Source organism: Neolamprologus multifasciatus, chromosome 2 (genome assembly GCF_963576455.1).
Source record: "Neolamprologus multifasciatus chromosome 2, fNeoMul1.2, whole genome shotgun sequence".
Classification (NCBI taxonomy): Eukaryota; Metazoa; Chordata; class Actinopteri; order Cichliformes; family Cichlidae; genus Neolamprologus; species Neolamprologus multifasciatus.
In genome coordinates this window covers 27,156,498-27,177,089 of record NC_140440.1, presented here as the reverse complement: position 1 = coordinate 27,177,089, position 20,592 = coordinate 27,156,498, and the positions used below count along the sequence as shown (strand labels likewise).

Sequence of the window (20,592 nt, the reverse complement as noted above, 5' to 3'; positions counted from 1 at the left end):
TCTTCTTACTCACCTTCTTTGGGCTAATCAGTGTCCACTGCGCTCTTCATCATTCTCCTTTCCTCATTCATGCAGTTTTTTCAGCTTTTTATATGTGGCATATCATTAATATATATTTACATGTTATATATCAGCACAAGTGCGAAGATTTGGTTTTGGCATTGGTGGGGATGGATGATTCAGCCACCGAACCCTGCCATGTTTCATGAGCCGCGGCTCAAACCAGCAACCTTCCGGTTACAAGACGAACTCCCAACTCTTGAACCACGATCGCAACAAAGCAAATAACGCTTCTTTCTACCAAAGATGTTATGTGAAAATAGAGGCTTTCATATATTTTTCTTTATGTACAGCTACACTGTAACATTTGTGCATTTGTAGAATATATCAAATAATATACTCTGGACTGAAAATTCTTTATTGAATCCCTCCCTCGTTCTCTCTGGCTCTTTTTTTAGTGCAATTCTAGCAGCTTAATATCAGATATGACCACCATTATTCTTCAACACAGTATGAACTCTGTTAAGTAAATCTTCTTGTGATTTCTTTAAGTAGCTTTCAGGAATAGTTATCCAGGGTTCTTCAAGGACATTTGACGCTCTTCTTTGAAAGTTGGCTGTGATTTCTGCTATTCTTTCAAGATGATCCTACACTGCTTAAATAATGGTGAGTTGTTTTGGGGAGGCCAAACCATGACTGTCCGGTTCTGGGTCAGTGACCCAGAGTTTGGATTTATTTTATTATTATTATTAATCTGTGACTTCATGGTTTATGATTACTAGTGTTTTGGTTTCTGTTTAAGCACTCTAGTCCTTCTTTGCTCTGGTAATTCTAGTTTTTAAGTTTTGTTCTGGTGTCCCCATTTTTAAAGAATTTAAATATTTACTTAAAACAAACATATTTTTTCTGGATCTGTTTGTATCAGTTGAAGTAAATAAATTATATGCAAACGTTTATATAAGTCTGTGAGTAAAACACAGAGATCTGACAACAACACTAAAGAACATCTAAATATTAATTTAATTGAACTTACCTGATTAGCTTATCCTAATAATGCGATGCATTGTATTTGTTACTTAAGATGATGTGAGGGAAAGGAAAAAGTAAGTGATAAGAACTGCGGACATGACCAGACTTACTCTGTGACCTGCCTTTGTTTAGTTTCTGTTTGCTCGATAGGGAAGTTCACACACACATCCCACAGGCAGGTTAGGGTTGGGGTTGGGATGGCTGGTGCCAGTCACAAATCTGGATAAATGGTGAACATTGCATCATGAAGGACATCAGGTGTAAAAGCTTTACCATGTCAAATATGGTAATATGTCAAACACATATCACTTGTGTCAGGGGCCGTGTTAACAGCAACCTGTAACAGAACAGTAACAAATATCTTAGAGGTGAAGTATGTGTAGAAACAACAGCAGTGTGTGAAAATGATGAGAATGATTAATGTGTTACTGATTTCAGAACTGTATTAAGAGTAGTGAGAATTATGTTTCTGTTGTGAGAATTGTGCAAATGCAATCAATAAAAACTGTAATATCAATTTAGTTAAGCTGTTATGTTTTGTCAGGAATCATGTACAGAAACACCTCAGAGATTCCAGCATCTGAAATAGCTGTTCTTACAGTGAGATTTTTTCATAGCTGTTATAAATAATTTAACAAAACTCATTCAAAACAGCACTTTAGCATAAACAAAAAAATATCAAACATCTTTTTCTCTGTTATTTGGCTTGACATTGTGATAAAATCAATAACTGATGACACACACTTCAAACCTACCTGACCCCTGTGAAGATGCCACCTACAAATATGTCACTGCAATAATTCAGAACTAATAATCTGGCAAAACTTAATAAGTGTAATTTCCAAATTTCAGATTGATGACAGAATATAGGAAAGTATTATTTTTATGATATTCCTGTAAACATCAGTGCAAAAATGCTTTGAAGCTGTATAATTCTTAATCACTAGAGGGCGCCATTATGTAAAAACTACTGAGCTGATAGTGTTTCTGTTATGAATTCAGTGTTCAGGTTTTAAACTCAAATGTTACATTTCAAACCCAGTTTGGCTTAACTATGTTTTTTGTTGAGTGAGTCAGGGGTGACAGAAGGATAGCAAGAAGAGAGAGACATGCTATGATTTATGGTTTGGATCTGCAGGTTAAGATCTTCAATGGGAGTAACCCGAACGTACAAGACTCAAAATAAGTATCAGAGGGAACAGCTCAGGTTGAGGATTTTGGAGACAAAGTTAGAGAAGCAAGTCTGATTATATTTCAATCTCCACACACATATTCTGCTTTGGATTTCTTCTTTCAGCATCTATTTTCCTCAAAATACTGTATCATATACAGATGTAATAGTTTGAACGCACCCACATTGCCTAAACTATTTTTTATTAAAAATCAAAAGCAAAAAAATAAAACATCAAAAAAGCATTGTGTACCCTGTGCTCATCAGTCTACATTTTAAACATAGGCATAAACATAGAGCAGGAGCAGAATATAACCAAAAAGAGTTATTGAGTGGCTCTGTGTAATAAAAGCTACATGCATATTTGTGGTTTGAATGGTGACACTTTTTTTGTGTTTCACTTCTTTCTGTGTGCAGTGACGGTAAGTTGCTGTGCAATGACACTGATGTCTCCTTTTATGGTGAAACCTAACATGAGACCTCGACACACAGAAATTTGGTACATTTCAAAACCACTGAAAAACACACCAATCATTAATGCTTGTGGAAGTGTTTCAAGGTTTGACAGGTAAAAATAATTGACTGTTTTTCATTAAATTGGTAGGCAACTTCTTTCTTTTGTCTGTCTTTGCAGCTCTATTGTAGTCACATCCTGCCTGGTCAGTGTTCACACATTCTTATATGAAGATGATTATCACTAACAGGAAACATGGTCATTGTAGGTTGTGCCTTTTTACATCTTGGTAAAGTAGAAGAGTTTGTCTGAAAGCTGCCTGCTGAATAGGCTGAATGGAGAAGAAACACAGAAGCTGTGTTTGTGTAGGTGATGCTATTATCATATTATTATATTATATTACTGATGATGCTATTATTGCATCATATCTGTGGTGAGCTGTATTTAATTGTTTGAAATATGCAGCAGCTGGGGTAATAAGTGTGGTCACTGAATCGATGTTGATATTACCCTTAGTGTTCTGCAGCTTAAAGTTTGAGCTACATGATAAATTTATACAAAAATAAAATTCATTCCAATTCATTCCAAGTTTTCCTTGGATTTACAGTTGCCTGGATATTAAATGAAAGCTTTCTTTGCTACAATTTCCACTGATGTTTGTGGATGATTACAATTTACACTTATCACATGCAAGGAATCACTCTGACAGCTGAAAACTGTACCAGCACACACTGAACAGTGAGGAAAGATGGAAGCTGTGCTTGGATTGATAATTATTCTACTGGGAGTTGCTCAGGGTGAGTTTTTCAGCTTTTGAGATGCAATACTTTTATAATGTCAAAATCTTATATATCAACAGTGTGTTTTGAAGCCATGGCATGTGTTAGTACATTTGACTACTTGAAAACCGCCAAAGGATCTCTTGTCTTTTATTTGTTTATAAGTTCATCTTATTTACAGTATGCACTTAAGGTAAAAACAAGCAGTGCTGAGTTATAGTCATGTTGGCAAATACAGATTTCCAACATGACTAACGTGTTCATCAGTTACAGTAGCTATATGATGCAGTAGTGTTGAGCGATATATATATATAAGTTTTTAACTGGAAAAAATACAGCTGCAGATAAATGGAAAAATTCTTTACTTTGTGCATTAATTTTTAGAATTTAGGCTGTTTTTGTTCATCCTTGCTGCACAAAACGAACTTCTTCTTCTTGTGGTTGAAATGGAATTACCTGATAATGGAATCTTTTTACCTATTTTCTTTTTCTCACATCTAAGGATGTTTAATTTTCCAACTAAATGTTAAAACTTTAAATTAAAATTTCATAAGGTACAAAAAGTAGCTTGGTTTATTTAAAATTTTATTGCCATGATTTCGTAGTTGTAGTTGTCATAGGTGACATATTATACACTGTTTACTTACCAAATTGCCTTAGTAGTACTCTAGTTTCCGCACTATGAGGCACATTTATAATGCTTACATTTTCTCTAAAATCAGCAGTGCGCTTTATAATCCGGTGCACCTTATGTATGAATTCTGGTTGTGCTTACTGACCTCGAACTCAAAAATCTGTCAAAAAGTTTTTTAGTACAACTTTGGTAAGCTACGAAGCCGCACTGTTGTTGGAGCATTATGGATAACATAGTCAGGAGCCTCACGGAGTAATCTGTGTCCAAAACGTCTGTTTCAGGTCCTAAAGATAAATGAACACTGGGGCATCACTGGGAGTTAAAAACCTTCTAAATTCTTTCATCTTTAATATAATGATCAGCATTGCTGCTTTACCAGGTGTAACAATTAAGTTCAAAATCCAGGCATCCATGAAAACAGAATTTATTAAATTTAATGGAGTTAGAAGTTAGCAGGGAGTTAGCTCGCTAGTTTCCACCTAAACATGATATACCATGTTCTGACTGAAAGATTTTGTAAACAAATTAAGACGTACAGCTCTGCTATTACTTCCGACATAAATGAAGAGAGAAACTAAACAGCAGTGACGTTTGTAATGTACACTATATAAGTGGTGTATGTAGACAAAGGCATCTCTTAATATTTGAATTCAGGTGTTTTCAGTTACATTGCCACAGGCATATTAAATCAAGCACCTAGCCATGCAGCCCACTTTTACAAACATTTGTGAAATAATGCAAAGCTTTAAAGGACCCCATGAATTGATGAAATAATACAATAAATCAAAATTCAAAGTATAAAACTAGGGACAAAAAATGTCTAAAAAATAAAATGGATTGCAAATAGCAGTAATAAAAAGACGAAACATGAACATAGCTATTAAGTTGAAGCCTTCAATTTGACACTATTATAAACTCATAGTGTGTTTGTCTCACATGACTCTAATTACAGATGTAGGCCTGTCGCTGCTATTATTACAAAGAGTAATGATGTGAAACCTTTCAAGTATAGAACTAGAGACTGCTCTCACTTCCAACATAGATGAAGACAGAAAACTAAACAGCAGTGACTTTTGTAGGGTTACTGAAGTTGGGCTAGCTGGTATATAATGATTTGCTACATGATTGCTAGTGACACAGCTATGTTAGCACAACATTAACACAGTGAAGCTAGAGGACGAATGCTAACTTTTTTCCACTCAATAAAAGTTAAAGTGAGGGTTCCCGATGGTCTTCGGACAAATGCAATCGCATGTCTGGATGCTATAAACAGACCAAACTTCAGTCAGGAGAACAACTGAGATAACCCATCCACAATAAATGTTAGTCATTAATATACTGGAAGATTCAACATTCATGAATCAATGGTACAGAAATGGAAGAAGCAAGAAGAATGAGTTGAGCAAAATTGACTTATCTGACGCTTATCTGCCTTATGTATGAAAACAGACCGGTTCATGGTCTGTTTTCATACATAAAACAGACCAGTGTGCCTTATGGTCTGAAAATATGGTATATTTAGTAGTTAAGATATCTGAGTCCGTTCTCACTCCCGAGGCGTAACATGCCGACGTTTTGTCACGTCCTGCGGCGTTCCTGAGGAACGCGAAAGGAGACCTTCGGCGTTCTTATGGTACGCGGCGGGTTATGGCTGAAATCCAGTGCAATGACGCTCCCGCGGGAATAGACGTTCCAGCCCTGTATTCCAGCCCTAAACCTAACCTTATCCCTAGCCCTAACCATAACCTTTTTCCTGACCTTAACCAAGACTTTAATTATGTTAAATAGTGTGTTTCTAAGCGATTTGAAGAAAAAGAGCGAACATGTGTAGATTGAGTCCATACGGTTCTCATATTTCCTCATTTTTCCGAGGTCGTCATTCAGGAACGTGGTGGGTAGCCGAAAACGTAATATGTTGACGATTTGTCACCTAGCGTAAACTGTTACGCTTTGGGAGTGAGAACGTGTTGGATATCTCTAAATTTTGGATTTTACTACTGTAACTTTGCAAGTTTGTTGCAAAGTTTGTAGTGACTATGTTTGCGGTGGCCGTGTCCTGGAGCCTCTATTACCTGTGACATATAAGACACAATGCCAGGTATAATACCTTGTTTTTACACGTTATTACCAATTAACCCACTTTGAGTGAAATATTCAGAATTATTTTTTAATTGCTTTAGTGCTGCTTAATATCTTTTTTGTTGTTGTTGTTTTTTTTCACAAAAATATTTTTTGAATTTGCAGGTGTGGAAACTCACTGTGATGGCAGACAGGATGGAGCTTAGTGTTATGGAGCTTTGGGAGGAACTGTGAACATCCAGCTGATGGACAGCACCTCAGAAATACTTAGATACCACTTGTTAAACCACTTATACCACTTCATTAAAAATATTGGATGTAAAACACAATAAGAGTTTTCATGATACCACAGAGAACAAATTTCTATTTTTTCCTAGTAATGGAACATTTAGAATCAGTAGCCTAAACAGGAATGACCATGGTATCCTTCAAACCTTTGATTCAGATGGAAGAACATCAGATGAGTGGACTTTTAAGTTGATCTTTCAAGGTAATTTTTTCCATTTCAAGAAATGACTACAATTATTATATATAGTGCTTAACAAATGTATAAAAACACCAAACATTTTAAACTTTATAGATAAATACTTTATAGTATTTAAAATATATGGATTAAAGGGCAAATAAATACTGGTGCATGAAAAATCATAGAAACATAAAAAATGTCTTTGCTAATCATCAATAATGTTTATTTAAGGCAGGTGTGGTATAAACTTTGCATTAGATGGTAGCCTAATAAATGTGTTAAGCCCTGTAAATTTAACATTATTTTGGGTAATCTACATAACATATCATCTTATATAATATATCTTATATTCTGTGTGGTATAGATGGTCCTTTACTTTACAACATAAACAGCTTGAGGCAACTGTTGTTGTGATTTGTTGCTATTAATAAAATTAGATTAGATTAGATTGAATTTGAATATTTAATTGAATATTCTAAATTTAACTGTATTTTGTGGCTACAATTCTCTTCTTATATAGTATTAAGAATGATCAGTTCTGACATATAATATCGAAACTCATCTGTGTGTGTTTCTCTCAGCTCCTGTGTCCTCTGTCCTGCTGCTCTCTGAGTGTCTGTCCCAGGGAGAGATCAGGGTGTCCTGCTCCTCTGAGGGAGGGGACAGTCCTCAGTACAGCTGGACTCTGGATGGACGCACACTGACAGATGCTGAGCTCCTTTCTGGAAATAATAAGAGTAACAACATTATTCTGAAACAGCACATCTCAGGACATCTGGTTTGCTCAGTGAGAAATCATGTCAATAGTGCCTCCAAAGAACAAAGGATATGTACTTGTGGTGAGTAAGAACATGATGCAAAAATAACTTAAGAGTTCTGAGTTTTACATTTGTCATAAATTATTGAAACAGCAAATGAATTCCTCAGGATTCATATTCATTAACTGCACTTCATCTGATGGGACACACATTGCAAAGTGGGTGCTTGCAACCAAAAATACCCTGTGTATTAAACCAACAATGGGCCCTATAACAATCTCTGACACTGCTCTAGGTAAGGAATCAATCCTCTAGTAGTATCACTTACTCCAATGGTAACTCAGTTATACATAAGTGAACCTGGTCAAAGCTCTAATTTAATGTGATATTTGTGTCTCTGAACAGATAATTCCTTACTTTTATGTGGTTTGAGAGCAGTGATGGGAATTCTCTTATTAATTGGGATTTTCATCTACTTTGCTTGGAAGAAAAAGAAAACTGAAAAAGCTGAAGTCTCTGCTGTCCCACAAACAATGGACTATCCAGACAACTCTGTTCTGATGCTTGAAATGAGAAGTTCTACTTCTTGCAATGTGTAGTGTCAACTTTGATCTACTGACATTTCACATCTCTGTGCGTGTGAAAATAACACTTAGATGACACGTATCTCTTGTTTTTATTCACTAATCATGTTTTACATATACACAGCTTACACTGAATTACCATGAGAAGGTCTGAGTATCTTCTGCATTTGTATTCTGTGGAAACTAATATAACAAATGTTGTAACTGTAAGTAGAGTAGTCTTTTAATCTGAGACATTTTTTGTTAAGCTTATGGTGGCCTAAAATCAAATACATATTACATAATTGCAAATAGAAATAATCAACCCACCAGAAACTACTGTTTGTACTAAACTGAATTTGAGCACTGTTGCAAGTGGTTGAAATCAACAGCACTGATTCATACTGTGTACTTTTCTTTTGTTATTGCTACACTTTAACAATATATTTGTAGGGCATGTTAATATTTGTAGTGTGTATTAGATGATTTACAGACATAGTCACATAACAGTTGTGACTAAAAGATGATTGAATAATGTAGTCAATCATAACTGAATAATGTAAAAGGAACCATGGTCCCCAAGGTTTTTAAGTTCTCTTTAGCTTTGCATTTTTTGAAAATCTTTGTTACATTATTCTGCATTGGTTTCATTTCCACGTTGTGAGGGGTTTACCTAAGGTTTTTCTTAGTGTTTTGTGTTCTTGTTTCATCAGTTCTTTTGGTAGCATTTCAGTCTGGTTTATTTATTGCTGTGTTTTCCTGCTTCCCTTGTGTATCTGTCTGGTTCTGCCTTTTCTGTGTTTGTTTACCTTTCTGTCTTTGTGTCAAGCTCATATGTCGTAGTCTAGGTATCAATGTTAGTCATTTCCTGTTTTAATTTGCTGTCCCTTGTGCTTTGTGTTCTGTTTTGTTTCTCTTATTTCATTAGCCTGGGATAAGTGTCAGCTGTACTCCCACCTCTTGCCTGTTCCCTCATCTTCCTATATGTTCATGTATGGTCTCAGTCTCATTTAGTTTTTTGTTCTGTTCTTCCTCTAGACAGTGTGCCTCTTGCTGTGTGTTCTGCGGTTCATGTGTCCTACCGAGTAAACCTAATTCATTAGTTTCTGTTTCCACCTTGATTGAATTATTTTGTATTCTGTATTTTAGTTTTTGTTCATTTAGCAATAAAGCTGTTTTGAGTTTAACTTCTGTCTTTGCATCCTAACCTTCCTGCTACACAACCAGTGACATGTGACACAGGAAGCATGATGTTTAGAGTGTGAAACAATAGCACAGTATGACTGTCCATATCTTATCAAGATGTACAGTTTCAGAGCTTCTGCTTATAAGCAGATCTGTCCACTTGCTTAGCCAAGTTTTGTTAAATTCAACCAGCAATTTTGTAAACAAAACATCTCAAAACCTTTGTTTTTAAATGGATACATGGACTGATACTGTGATGAGGTCAGACACTGCAATAGATTTCAAACTTAGATGACTACTGTAAAACTGTTAACTATTAAATAGGTCAGTACAAGAAAGCGTTGATGATAAAGAGTATTCTTATTGTTACAGCAAGTGTAAAATACCCTAAAAAACCTTTTATTGTCAAGAGCTGTTTATTTTGGGTTCCTCTAATACCTTAAGGGCCTTTGAGGTAGTGCAATAAAAACTGCATTCAATAAAATCACTTTAAACAGAATATGGTCAGACAAAGCTTTAAATGGCCAAGAAAAACAATGAAAGCAGCATTATGTGTCAATGAAGGGAACCATTATGTGAGATATTTACAATAGTTGTCTTGGTGTTATGCCTTCAATGTTCAGGTCTTAAAATGAAACGAGAAGCACTCAGAGTGTGCAAACCTCTACTAAGACATTTACTTTGAAAGGAATAGTATTGTACTCAATTTGTTTACATTTATTCCTTTAAATGTTTTTGAAAAGTTTGTAGTACAATAAAATGGAATAGAGTAGACCTTTATTGTCATTGTACATGTACAACCTAATTGCAGGTGACCACACCACCTGTACAGGAATAAAATGGAGAGAACGTGGTAATGGAGGATTTTTAGTGACTTATCAACCACAGCACATTCACCATTGGAGGTTTCACAAGCAACAAGCTGAGTAATGAGAAACCTAAGCCAACTCTACCCTTTCTTGCACAGCCTAGCACACCTGACAACAATGTTGTGGGGGGTCTGGGTGGAGGCACAGGAGAGACACATAGCTACTCTCAGCTCATGCTTGAAGGTGACAGTTTGTGGCAATAATGTTCACTCTGTTGGGTTATCAGGACAAGTGGTGAAACAAAGTTTACTTTATTGATAACTTGCCTGTTCTAGTTATCTTTTGTGTTTAATGTTCTGTGACTGTGACTTGTGTTTGATTCTATGGTTGTTGTTACTCTTTGTCAAAAACCTGCAGTGGTTGTTCAGCAGAGCATGAAGAAACTTTCGATATTTGCATATACTATATACTACCATGAAAGCCACACCTTGTGACAGGAGCATGATGTTTTATTTTGTTTTATCTGGGGATTTGCTTATACTGAACCTGCATGACTCTCTCATGTGTGTTTTCACCGGTTGTATTGAAAGTATAAAAATGTAGAGAATATGAAAATTTCTTTCTGTTTTATTTTTTCCTTGAAAGCACAGACAGTTTCTATTGAGGTAATTCAGTGAATTTAGGGCTCAGTGCACCACTCTCACTGATGACATGATGGTTTTCATCAAACAGTTTCTCTCTTGTCTTCCCTGTAGGACGTGGTCGAGGAGGTGGGAACTTGATTCTGGGGTGTGACTGGCTGTTCTGGTGTGGTTGTTGACCTGCAACTTTGGGGTTTGTGGTCTGGGGTAGCTCAGGCTTCTTCAGTATGGGGGAGGGACTGCCAGGTGTTGGGCAGTTCTCGTTGCGACCAGTGATGGGAATAACGGCGTTACAAGTAACGGCGTTACTAACAGCGTTACTTTATTCAGTAACGAGTAATCTAACTAATCACTATTCCTATTGTTACAACGCCGTTACAGTTACTCACAAGAAAATGCGGCCTATTTTTCAACACACAGACGGTTGAAGCTGTGTTCAGCTTACCACATCTTATATCAGTTGCACGGAAGTAGCTGCCTATGTAAGTAATCTGGACGCTACAGCTTTAAGCAGCTGCGCGCTCCCGCGGACGGTAATCATGACCACTGTCTAGCACAACACCTGGAGCTAAGGGGGCAAAACAATCGCATGAGTGCAGCTGTTTGACTGAGGAAGAATAAAGTAGTCGTGGTAAGCCAATTACATGACCACTTAAAGACAAAGCAACAAGGTGATATATACCAGTTTTTAAATTGTGTTGAAAGGCCACATAAAACCAGAGTCATGATAAACAATATATACGCGGTGTTTTTTCCTCAATAGTTTCATCACGTTTACTGTCTAAGGATAGCGCCAGAAAGCACTCCCTGCTTATGAGCAAAAAAAACCCCAAAAAAACGGGGAGTTTTAGGAGTGACGCAGAGAGAGAGAGAGAGAGAGAAAGATTTGTGACGTTTAGCGTGTTTGGAGTGTGTAGTTAATGTGTTGTCTTGTGTAGTTAGTGGTGTTGTCTTGTGTAGTTAGTGTGTAGGGTTGTGGATAGTTTTGTGTGTCAGAACAATGAGGCGACTGCTGTCTCCAGGTAGAAAAAGAAGTGATACACCTGCTGCTGTAAGGCCTGCAGGTATCAGGCTGTGATGTTCTCCTTTATAGTGGACAGAAATTGTGTTTTTGGAGTGGCACAAATAATTTGTGTGGCATCTTATTGAATGCAGAACAGCTGATTGTTCTGTAAATAGTTTGAAATGGTTATTTAAAAAATCAAGGTAAAAGGTAAATGAATGCAAATTACTGTGTTGTTTGCAAAACTTGTGCAAAGGATTTTAAAATTGACAATTTATATTTGCATTTAAAGTTATGAAATATGATTCATTAAACATGTTTGTGGTTGTTACAGTAAAAATATAACTTTTTCTACTCTGATTTTATGTTTTTTGTCTGATTTTAGATCAATTGTGTTAATGCAGTATGTCAAAATGAAAACATAACTGTAAATTCAGACACATGAGGTTGTGCTGAAAAGAATGATACCAAACGAGGCAAAGTAAATAGTTTTTAAAGGTAAAATGTGGAGGGAAAATCAAAAGTAGTTAAAAATGGCCAGTTATACCCTGGACCCTAGAGGGTTAAACGTTTTTTTTAAAAGTAACAGAATAGTTACTTTTCAAGTAATTAATTACTTTTAAAATATTGTAACTCAGTTACTAACTCAGTTACTTTTTTGAAGAACTAGTAACTAATGCCACAACAACCATGCCACGTTCACAGTCACAAAATCAGCTTTCTTCCGTATTTGAATGCTCAATTTGAACTTCAGCAGGTAATTGTGATCATGTCTACTGTCATGTTGGTTGGTTAGATTTGTGTTAACTGGAAGAAACCAGCAGAATAAGGCTTAGAGAGGTGCGGCCATCTATATATATATATATATATATATATATATATATATATATATAGATAGATAGATAGATACATATTTAGATATATATATTATATTGTATACAAATGTAAGATGTTGAATACATGCACAGTGAACATTGAAACTGTTCTACATAAAAAACCCAAATAAACAATTAAAAAGGATATTGTGCTGCATCTTATCTTCATCAGTACAGACTTATAATATATGGGAAGAGCACAATACAATCACTACGAATAATAGCTCGATCATGTAACAGCTACATGAGTACTTGTGGTTTTGTATGGTGACTACTAATGCTGATTGACTTTCTTTTATTCATTATTAGAATCTCTACTGGCATGCACATAACCTTAACACACAAAACTTCAGCAACACAACAATCGTGAATGTCTGTGAATGTGTTCTGAGGTTTGAAGTAATCTATTTTTTAAATGTATTAAACAAAATATATATGGCTTTATTATACAGCGTATTTCTGTCATTTCTGTGTTTAATTAGCTTCAAACTGGATATAAATCAATTGTCCTTTATCATTTTATTTAGTTGTAAATATTAAAAGTACTTTTGAGAATTGGGTTTCTCTGACATACATCCTGCCTGGTCTGAGTTCACACATTTTTATTTGAAGCTGGTCACCAACAGGAAACCAGTTGTGCCTCTGTGCACAGAGTGTGCAAAGAGGCCTGTTTGCATTTAGCCTGTGCCATTTGCATCTTGGTAAAGTAGAGGAGTTTATCTGAAAGCTGCTGGCTGAGTTGACAGAAAGTGAACAGAGAGGAAAGAACTTAAAGAAGTCCAGACGCTTTTCTTTCCAAGCTCCTTAGACTACGATGACCTGGATGACTGAGAACCTTCACAGACAAACAGAGAGGAAACACGAAGCTACATTTGGACTGTGGGTGGTGCTATTAGGAGTTTCTTATGTTTAGCTCTGTTTAATTATTTAAAATATGCAACAGCTCTGTTATCAAGTACAGTCACTGAGTAGCTTTTAATAACATCCTTTGTGTTAAGTTCTGCAACTTAAAGCTTCACCTATGCTTGTAAAACTTTACACAAAAATAATTCATTGCAATTCTTGGTACATTTTGATGTACCACTGACTGTAACTATAATTGTGGCTAATGTAGCTGCAGCAGTTCAGCAGGGATAAAACTGAGAGATATCTGCTTAGTTTTGTGAGCAGCAAACAGCAGGAAAGCAAGACCTTTACCCCAGTGTCTTTCAGTCTCAAGGCAGTATTTGTGCATCATGGCCTTTAAAGTTTGATGCCAGATGTTTGTTTGAGGCTAGAGATTTTATATTCGAAATACCTAAAGATTGCAGATCCACACAATCAACAATTACACACTCTAAAGGCTCACCAAGCGCAAAATGATAGGAACAGGTTGCACAAAGTGGTTACACTTACCAGCAATTTGACAAGTGCTACAGGTTTAGCTACATCAGTTTTAAGACCCAGTCAGAAAAAATGTTCCCAGCACTCAGCCAATGATGGAGGATGCAGTCATGTTTTTTTAACTTCTAAATGACCAGACTGTGAATGTTTGTGGGCTAGCTGCAACACACCTTGGCTGTACCCCTTGGGAACTACCATCTGCCATACCACACCCTAGTCCTCATCTTGATTTTCCTGCTTTAACTTAGGCCCATTTGTGCATAAACAGGTCATCTTTCAAGAAGATGCCTTTTTTCTCACTTGTTGTTTCTGTTACTTCTATAAAACATTTAGCAAGTGTAGCATCAGCTTTCTTGGCTTTCCTCGGGGATCCATTGACATAAGTAATTAATGGAAGACTTACAGATGTAGCATTAACTGTGTTCTGATCACAGGCTGTGGACTCTGAAGGGCTGACTGGGGATAATTTATCCTCTGTCAGGTAAAGAGAGAAGCCCTTAACTTTTCTCTGACAGTGTTAGTGAGCTCACTGTGTGTTTATAATTTTAGAGATAACTTAGATAACTGCTTGAAGAAAGCTTGAATAAATTAGTGCACTAACTGTGGTCTGCCAAGTGATGCACAGCACTTCAGAAATATCTAGACACCAATTAAATACATTTGCTCTAAGTTTTTTTCACTTTTTTTTCCAAGTGACCATGATAACATGAGAAACTTAAGTTAGCTTGAGAACAGGAACATTACAGTGAAAAAGCATGCACATATTTTATCAGCTTGTACATTATGTGTACTTCCTTTGCATTGCTGTGAACATTATGACAAGCATCTTCAGTAACAGAACATCGTGAAACTCGAGTCTTTAACTAAACAGAATGACATTGTGATGGGATCTGACACTGATTATAATACATCTCAGTGCATCTGACCACTGTGAAGCCATCATATACAAACGGGTCAGTACAAGAAGTCAACACAAGAGAGCTGAAAAAATGTTAACCCTTTAAAAACTGAACCATGATATAAGTGCCAGAAAATTCTAATTGTTTGAAAGTTGAGAGTTTCAATTGCTTAAAAGTGTATTGTGCAATTTATTTAGGGGTTTTACAGGAAAAAAATCACACAGATGATATAGAATTTTAGAAAAAACTAAAAAAAATCCTGTATTTATCAAATATGATATACTAGGCAATAAGGGGTTCTCAGATTGATGACAGAATAATATCAATATTATTATTATCACTATGTTAACCAGTGTAAAAATGCCCAAATATAATTTAGCATGGACAGAGGGCATGGACAAAAGAAAAAAAAAAGAATCTCACATAACTAATTGTTGTCAGTGTTCATAGAAACAAAGGTGTAACTAGGCAATGAAAGGTTTGAAGCAGTATTATTATTCTGTTCCAGGAGAGAGTGCCATTAAATGAAAGAACAGTTGACATTGTGTTATTCCTTCAACATTCAGGTTTTAAAATGAAATCATAAGAACTGAAATCCAACTTCATTGCAGTTGTTACAGTTTATGTGTGACGTATTTTGGTGGATTATAAGTCTTGTTAAGATTTGTACAGTTATACCTCACATGCTAAAAATCTGAAATGACCCCTTGTTAAGCTTTAAAGATGAATGAATGAACCATTATTTAATTTTAAGAATACATTTTAGAACTGTATATTTTATTCAGTAATCTTAGATTTTAAACATGGAATTAACTGCTATACTACACAGTATGTGTAAACTCAAAATGTGCTGGTTGACCTGTTAGTCACGGGTTAGACATGTATTTTTTTTTACAGTGTTTATAGATGAATAGATTATTTTTTATGGGCCGATTTATATTTTAGGCATGCTCAAAACATCACTTAGTAATAAATAATAAATGCTTCCCCTCTCTTCCTCGCAATCCATCACGCATGAATCTTTTTTCTTGAAAGCTAAAAGAGGAAGGAAAACCGACACCACTTCCTTTTATCCCCTCAGTGCATCAATATACAAGTACAACTTCAAAACCGGACGTCAATGTTTTCACTCGCCTCTGAGGCTGCTTACTAACACATTGGAGTCCGTTCAGAGCACCACACCCACCTTTGTTTTTGATGGAAAAGCTGCTGACTTGATCAACACAGGCTGAACAGACATGGAAGCTGCAGTTGGACTGTTGCTGGTGTTGCTTAGAGTCTCTCATGGTGAGTAACTTATTTTTGTCATGTCGTCTCTACTTATTAATTTCATAATCAATAATATGTTTCCAGCCATGATTAAAAAGGAGAGAGAGAAGAAAAAGCTATATTTAGCTAAAGATATTTTGTTCAACATATGTTGAACACACACTATAGATCCTGTCGTACTAGTATTGATCCAATACCAATAACAGTGCTGGTATCAATACTATTGGCATTTGTAACAAAACATACTCATTTGTGTGGCCTGTTTATGAAGGCTATACCTTCATTAACAGGCCATATAGGCTATACCTATATGGAAATTATATTGCTGAGGTATGAGTATGATCAACAAGCTACATTAAGCATATTTACTTTTGAAGAAATATTTGTTTTGTAATATTAGAGGTTATATTGACACGGGTGTGCATTTAATATGAAGTTTTGATTGTGACAGTTTTTTGGTTTATTTGGTGAAATCAGATGTAGGGAGTGAAACTCTATTGTATGAACTTCAAGTACTCTAAACTTACTACGACACATCTGCTTCAAGATGAACTAAACTGCACTTAATTACCAGCCTTAGGGTCCTGGGCCCACCCACTTCAACAAGGGGTCTGTTCTGACTGCTCCAGAGAACTGTTTTCTTAGGTTTTATTTTCAGGTACTAAATGTTATCATAGATGAATTCTGACCAAGCACAACTGATAGGTGCATCTACTGTATGCAAACACGTCTGTGCAGTGGTTGTTTAGCAGAGCATGAAGAAACTTTCCTTTATTTACATGTGCTATATACTACTGTGGAAGACACATCTTGTGACATGATGAAGGTATTCTGTTTAGTTTGATCTTGGGGTTATATTGGACCTAAATTAGTTTCTCATTTTTATTTTAATGCCATATTCAGTGGGGGGGGGGGCATTTGTCCTCCTATTACACAATCTACAATTTCTTTTTCACAGTAGTAAGCTCCTTCAGCTCTCATCATAAGTTAATTAAAAAAACACATTTAATTATACTGTTCTCCCTTTTTAGTGTAATTTCTGTTTCTGAACTGCACTGGAGAGCTTCTCCTGTTCAGAGCACTAAAGATATGCAGAACTACAAAAGCATACTTTTTCATGTTCACATAAGTTTCAAGGCGTCCCACATGCCAAATAAAAGTTAGCTGGCTTTGTGGAGGCTTTCTGTATTATTCCATTTATGCTCTTAAATAAGAATGGCCTTATGTTGGGCCACATCTTCCAGATTAGCTATCAGTCTTTTAAACATCCATAAGTCTTTACCTTCAACTGGGTCAGTTATAACAGGTCATTTCATTAAATAATATGACCGTGTGAAAAATAAATAATAAAATCAGCGGGTGGTGAAGCAGATTTTCAGTGTTTTTTTCTCTCTGTCTCCCTCTCTCTCTAGCCCTCTTCTTCTCTATTTTTCTCTTTCTCTTCTTCTGTTAACTTTCTCACCAACTTTTCTTTCTTTCTTCTTTCCTGTCCCGGTCTTGTCCAATCTGATTGTAGTAACCCCCAAAAATCCTAATAAAATATGACAAGTGTACCAGTATAGCAAAAGCTGTAATGATACACTTGGAAAAATAAATGTGTTGGGCATTTTTTTTGTCCTTTTAACATCAGTTCTGATTGCTACACTGCCAGACAGGACAGGCAAAAAAAAGAAAAAAAAAAGCTCTGGCTATCTATAGCAATAAAAATGAAATAAGATTATGATGGTATAACAATAAGGCAACACGTTTCATCAACAAAACCCTAAAGCTACAGCAGCTAAATCAAATTCAATTAATAATTGTATAATTTGAATTTATCATTTTCTAGTTGTAGTTTGTAAATGTTCATCAGCACAGGGAAAATAGTGCTGCTAGCTGAACCTTAACTGTGATTCACAGACCTGTATAATGTTCATCTGTGACAGACAGTGGGCACAAAACTGTCATTTTTGGTTTAGGTAGACATTTGCAGATTTTGCAAAACTCAAATTTGTAACTTAAAAAACAAACAAACAAACAAACACACTTTTTTTGTTTGCAGGTGTGGAAACTCACTGTGATGGCAGACGGGATGGAGCTCAGTGTTATGGACCTTTGAGAGGAACTGTGAACATCCAGCTGATGGACAGCAGCTCTGAAATATCTAGATACCGATTATTAAAGAATTTATCAGTAATACTAATTGTCAGAAATAATAGTGTTCTTTATAATACCATAGCACACAGATCTCTCTTTTTTTTGAGTAATGGAACATTTAGGATCAATAACCTGAGCAGCACAGACAGTGGTAATTATACCCTTCAAACCTTTGACTCAGATGGAAGATCATCAGGCGAGCAGACTTTACAGTTGTTCATTCAAGGTAAATTTTGGGAAATTAAGCCAGTAATAGATTTTTGGTAATCCATATAATACATCTCACAAAATTTCAGATACATGTGTTTTGTGCGTTCCCTGTTTTTCATTAGAGACTATAAAGAATGACCAAGATACCATTTAAAAAAAACTCATCTGTATGTGTTTCTCTCAGCTCCTGTGTCCTCTGTCCTGCTGCTCTCTGAGTGTCTGTCCCAGGGAGAGAGGAGGGTGTCCTGCTCCTCTGAGGGAGGGGACAGTCCTCAGTACAGCTGGACTCTGGATGGACGCACACTGACAGATGCTGAGCGCCTTTCTGGAAATCATGAGAGTAACATCATCACTCTGAAACAGCACGTCTCAGGACAACTGGTCTGCTCAGTCAGTAATAATGTCAGTAATGTCTCCAAAGAGGAGAGAATATCTACCTGTGGTGAGTGAGAATATAAATAATCTGATATATATATGATAATTACTAATTCATTAATTAATATGGTAACTTTGCACATCTCTAACAAATTATGTGTTTTATTGCTCATAGGCTTTATTTTCATTAACTGTACTTCAGTCAATGGGACACAGATATCACGGTGGGTGTATCAAGCTAATAACACCCTGTGTACTCCACCAAAACAGACTTCTGTGGGTAAGGATTATGGAACTATTATCAGTGATGAGCCATGGTACATTAGTAAGTAAAAAGTAACTTTAGATCCATTGATGTAATTTTCTCCTTTGCTCATTCTCTGTCTTGATAAAAAACCAACATGTTTTCTGATTCAACCTGCTATATGTTTGTGCCTTTTATTTTTGAAACAGGAAATTTGCCACTGATAGGTGGTGTTCTCTCAGCGCTGGTAATTTTCTTGGTTGTTGGTGTAGCAGTCATATGTGCTCGGAGGAAAAAGCAAAACAGCAAACCTACAAAAAAGGGTACACTTTATTTCATCACTTATTTTGCTCTGATTGCTTTTTTGTTGTTTAGGATATACGGAATAGTAAGCTTTTTAAATACATTTTTGATTTCTTGTCAAGAGTTTATTGATTACTCTGTCATATATCAGTTAAATATGCAGATACTGCTATCCTGCTACATTTAACACAAAAGCTGGGAAAACAGCTCTGTCTAAAGGAAACAAAATCCACAAACTATAAACTCTAAAGCTTGCTAAAGAACCCATTTTAAAAGTCATATTTTGTGTGTGTTATCTACTGTCTTTGTATTCCTTTAATCATTCACTTATTTTAATACTATATTTGAACCATCCCTTCTTGCTACTTCTCAGAGGAAGAAGATGACCAGGAAGTCTTTGCTGATGTCAAGTTTGTCAAAAGGCAGGCAAACCAAGCTGAGAAAAAAGCGGCTATGGAGTACGGCCAAGTCAAGCCTGCAAAGCGACCTCGGAGGCCTGAACCAACAGGAACTGATTGTGTGTATGCTAACGTCCATAAAGTCAGGTGAAGAAGTGCTCAGTGCTTTTGGACAGACAGCTCCTTAAAGTAATTGGAGTGAGGAGCTGATGTTAAGATGCCTAAAGGTCCTTCATTTAATGTAAATTCCCCGTATAAAATACAAACCATAGCTTATAAGTGTTAATGTATTGGACTATTTAACTGTCACTTTTGTAATATATTAGGTGATTAACACAACTATTGTTACATGACCTCTTGATTTAATTACAAACACCGAGTGTTTTCTGCATCTGTACTCTGTGGAAGCCTTTGATTAGTTCTTGGTAAAGGTTCGACCAACATGTAAATGGAAACATGATAAAGAGAAAGCATTTTAACGTTTATGAAAATATGACTGTAAATAAAGCGTCTTTTGTACCACACATGTTATGTGAACAAAAATGTAGCTTTTCATATATTTTTGTTTTTGCACAGATACACTATACCAATGTAATTGTAGAATATAAATGGGATATGCCCCTGAGAGTGAGTACATAGTAGTGGTGGACAAGCAGAAGAGAAAGACTGTAGTGACAGATGTGGCTATACCAAGTGATAGCAACATCTGGAAGAAGGAACACAAGAAGCTTGAGAAATACCTAGGGGTGAGAGGGGAGCTAGAGAAGATTTGAAAGGTTAGGCCAGCAGTGGTCCCAGTGGTAATCAAAACACTTGAGGCTGTGACTCCCAAAATGGGCAAGCAGCTCAGAGATTCCATGAACAACATCTGTGTCCAGAAGAGCACAGTCCTAGGAACAGCAAAGATCAGATCATCAAACAAATTTAAA

At 36.1% G+C, this 20,592-nt stretch overlaps 1 protein-coding gene and 1 pseudogene across 2 annotated transcripts; both read left to right on the top strand.

Annotated features, from left to right (window-relative positions):
* The first annotated feature begins 3,043 nt into the window (after positions 1 to 3,043).
* Positions 3,044 to 11,756, top strand: LOC146524552 (uncharacterized; annotated as a pseudogene). The gene is made up of 5 exons (XR_014869423.1): positions 3,044 to 3,451; positions 6,312 to 6,636; positions 7,194 to 7,451; positions 7,540 to 7,665; positions 7,776 to 11,756. The product of XR_014869423.1 is annotated as an uncharacterized LOC146524552 (transcript).
* A 3,764-nt stretch (positions 11,757 to 15,520) lies between these two features.
* Positions 15,521 to 20,083, top strand: LOC146524551 (uncharacterized). The gene is made up of 6 exons (XM_085133040.1): positions 15,521 to 16,015; positions 18,039 to 18,359; positions 18,528 to 18,785; positions 18,894 to 19,043; positions 19,172 to 19,285; positions 19,639 to 20,083. The coding sequence occupies exons 1-6, from the start codon at positions 15,967 to 15,969 to the stop codon at positions 19,812 to 19,814; spliced, it is 1,068 nt and encodes a 355-aa protein (XP_084989166.1). The 5' UTR covers positions 15,521 to 15,966; the 3' UTR covers positions 19,815 to 20,083.
* Positions 20,084 to 20,592: the final 509 nt, after the last annotated feature.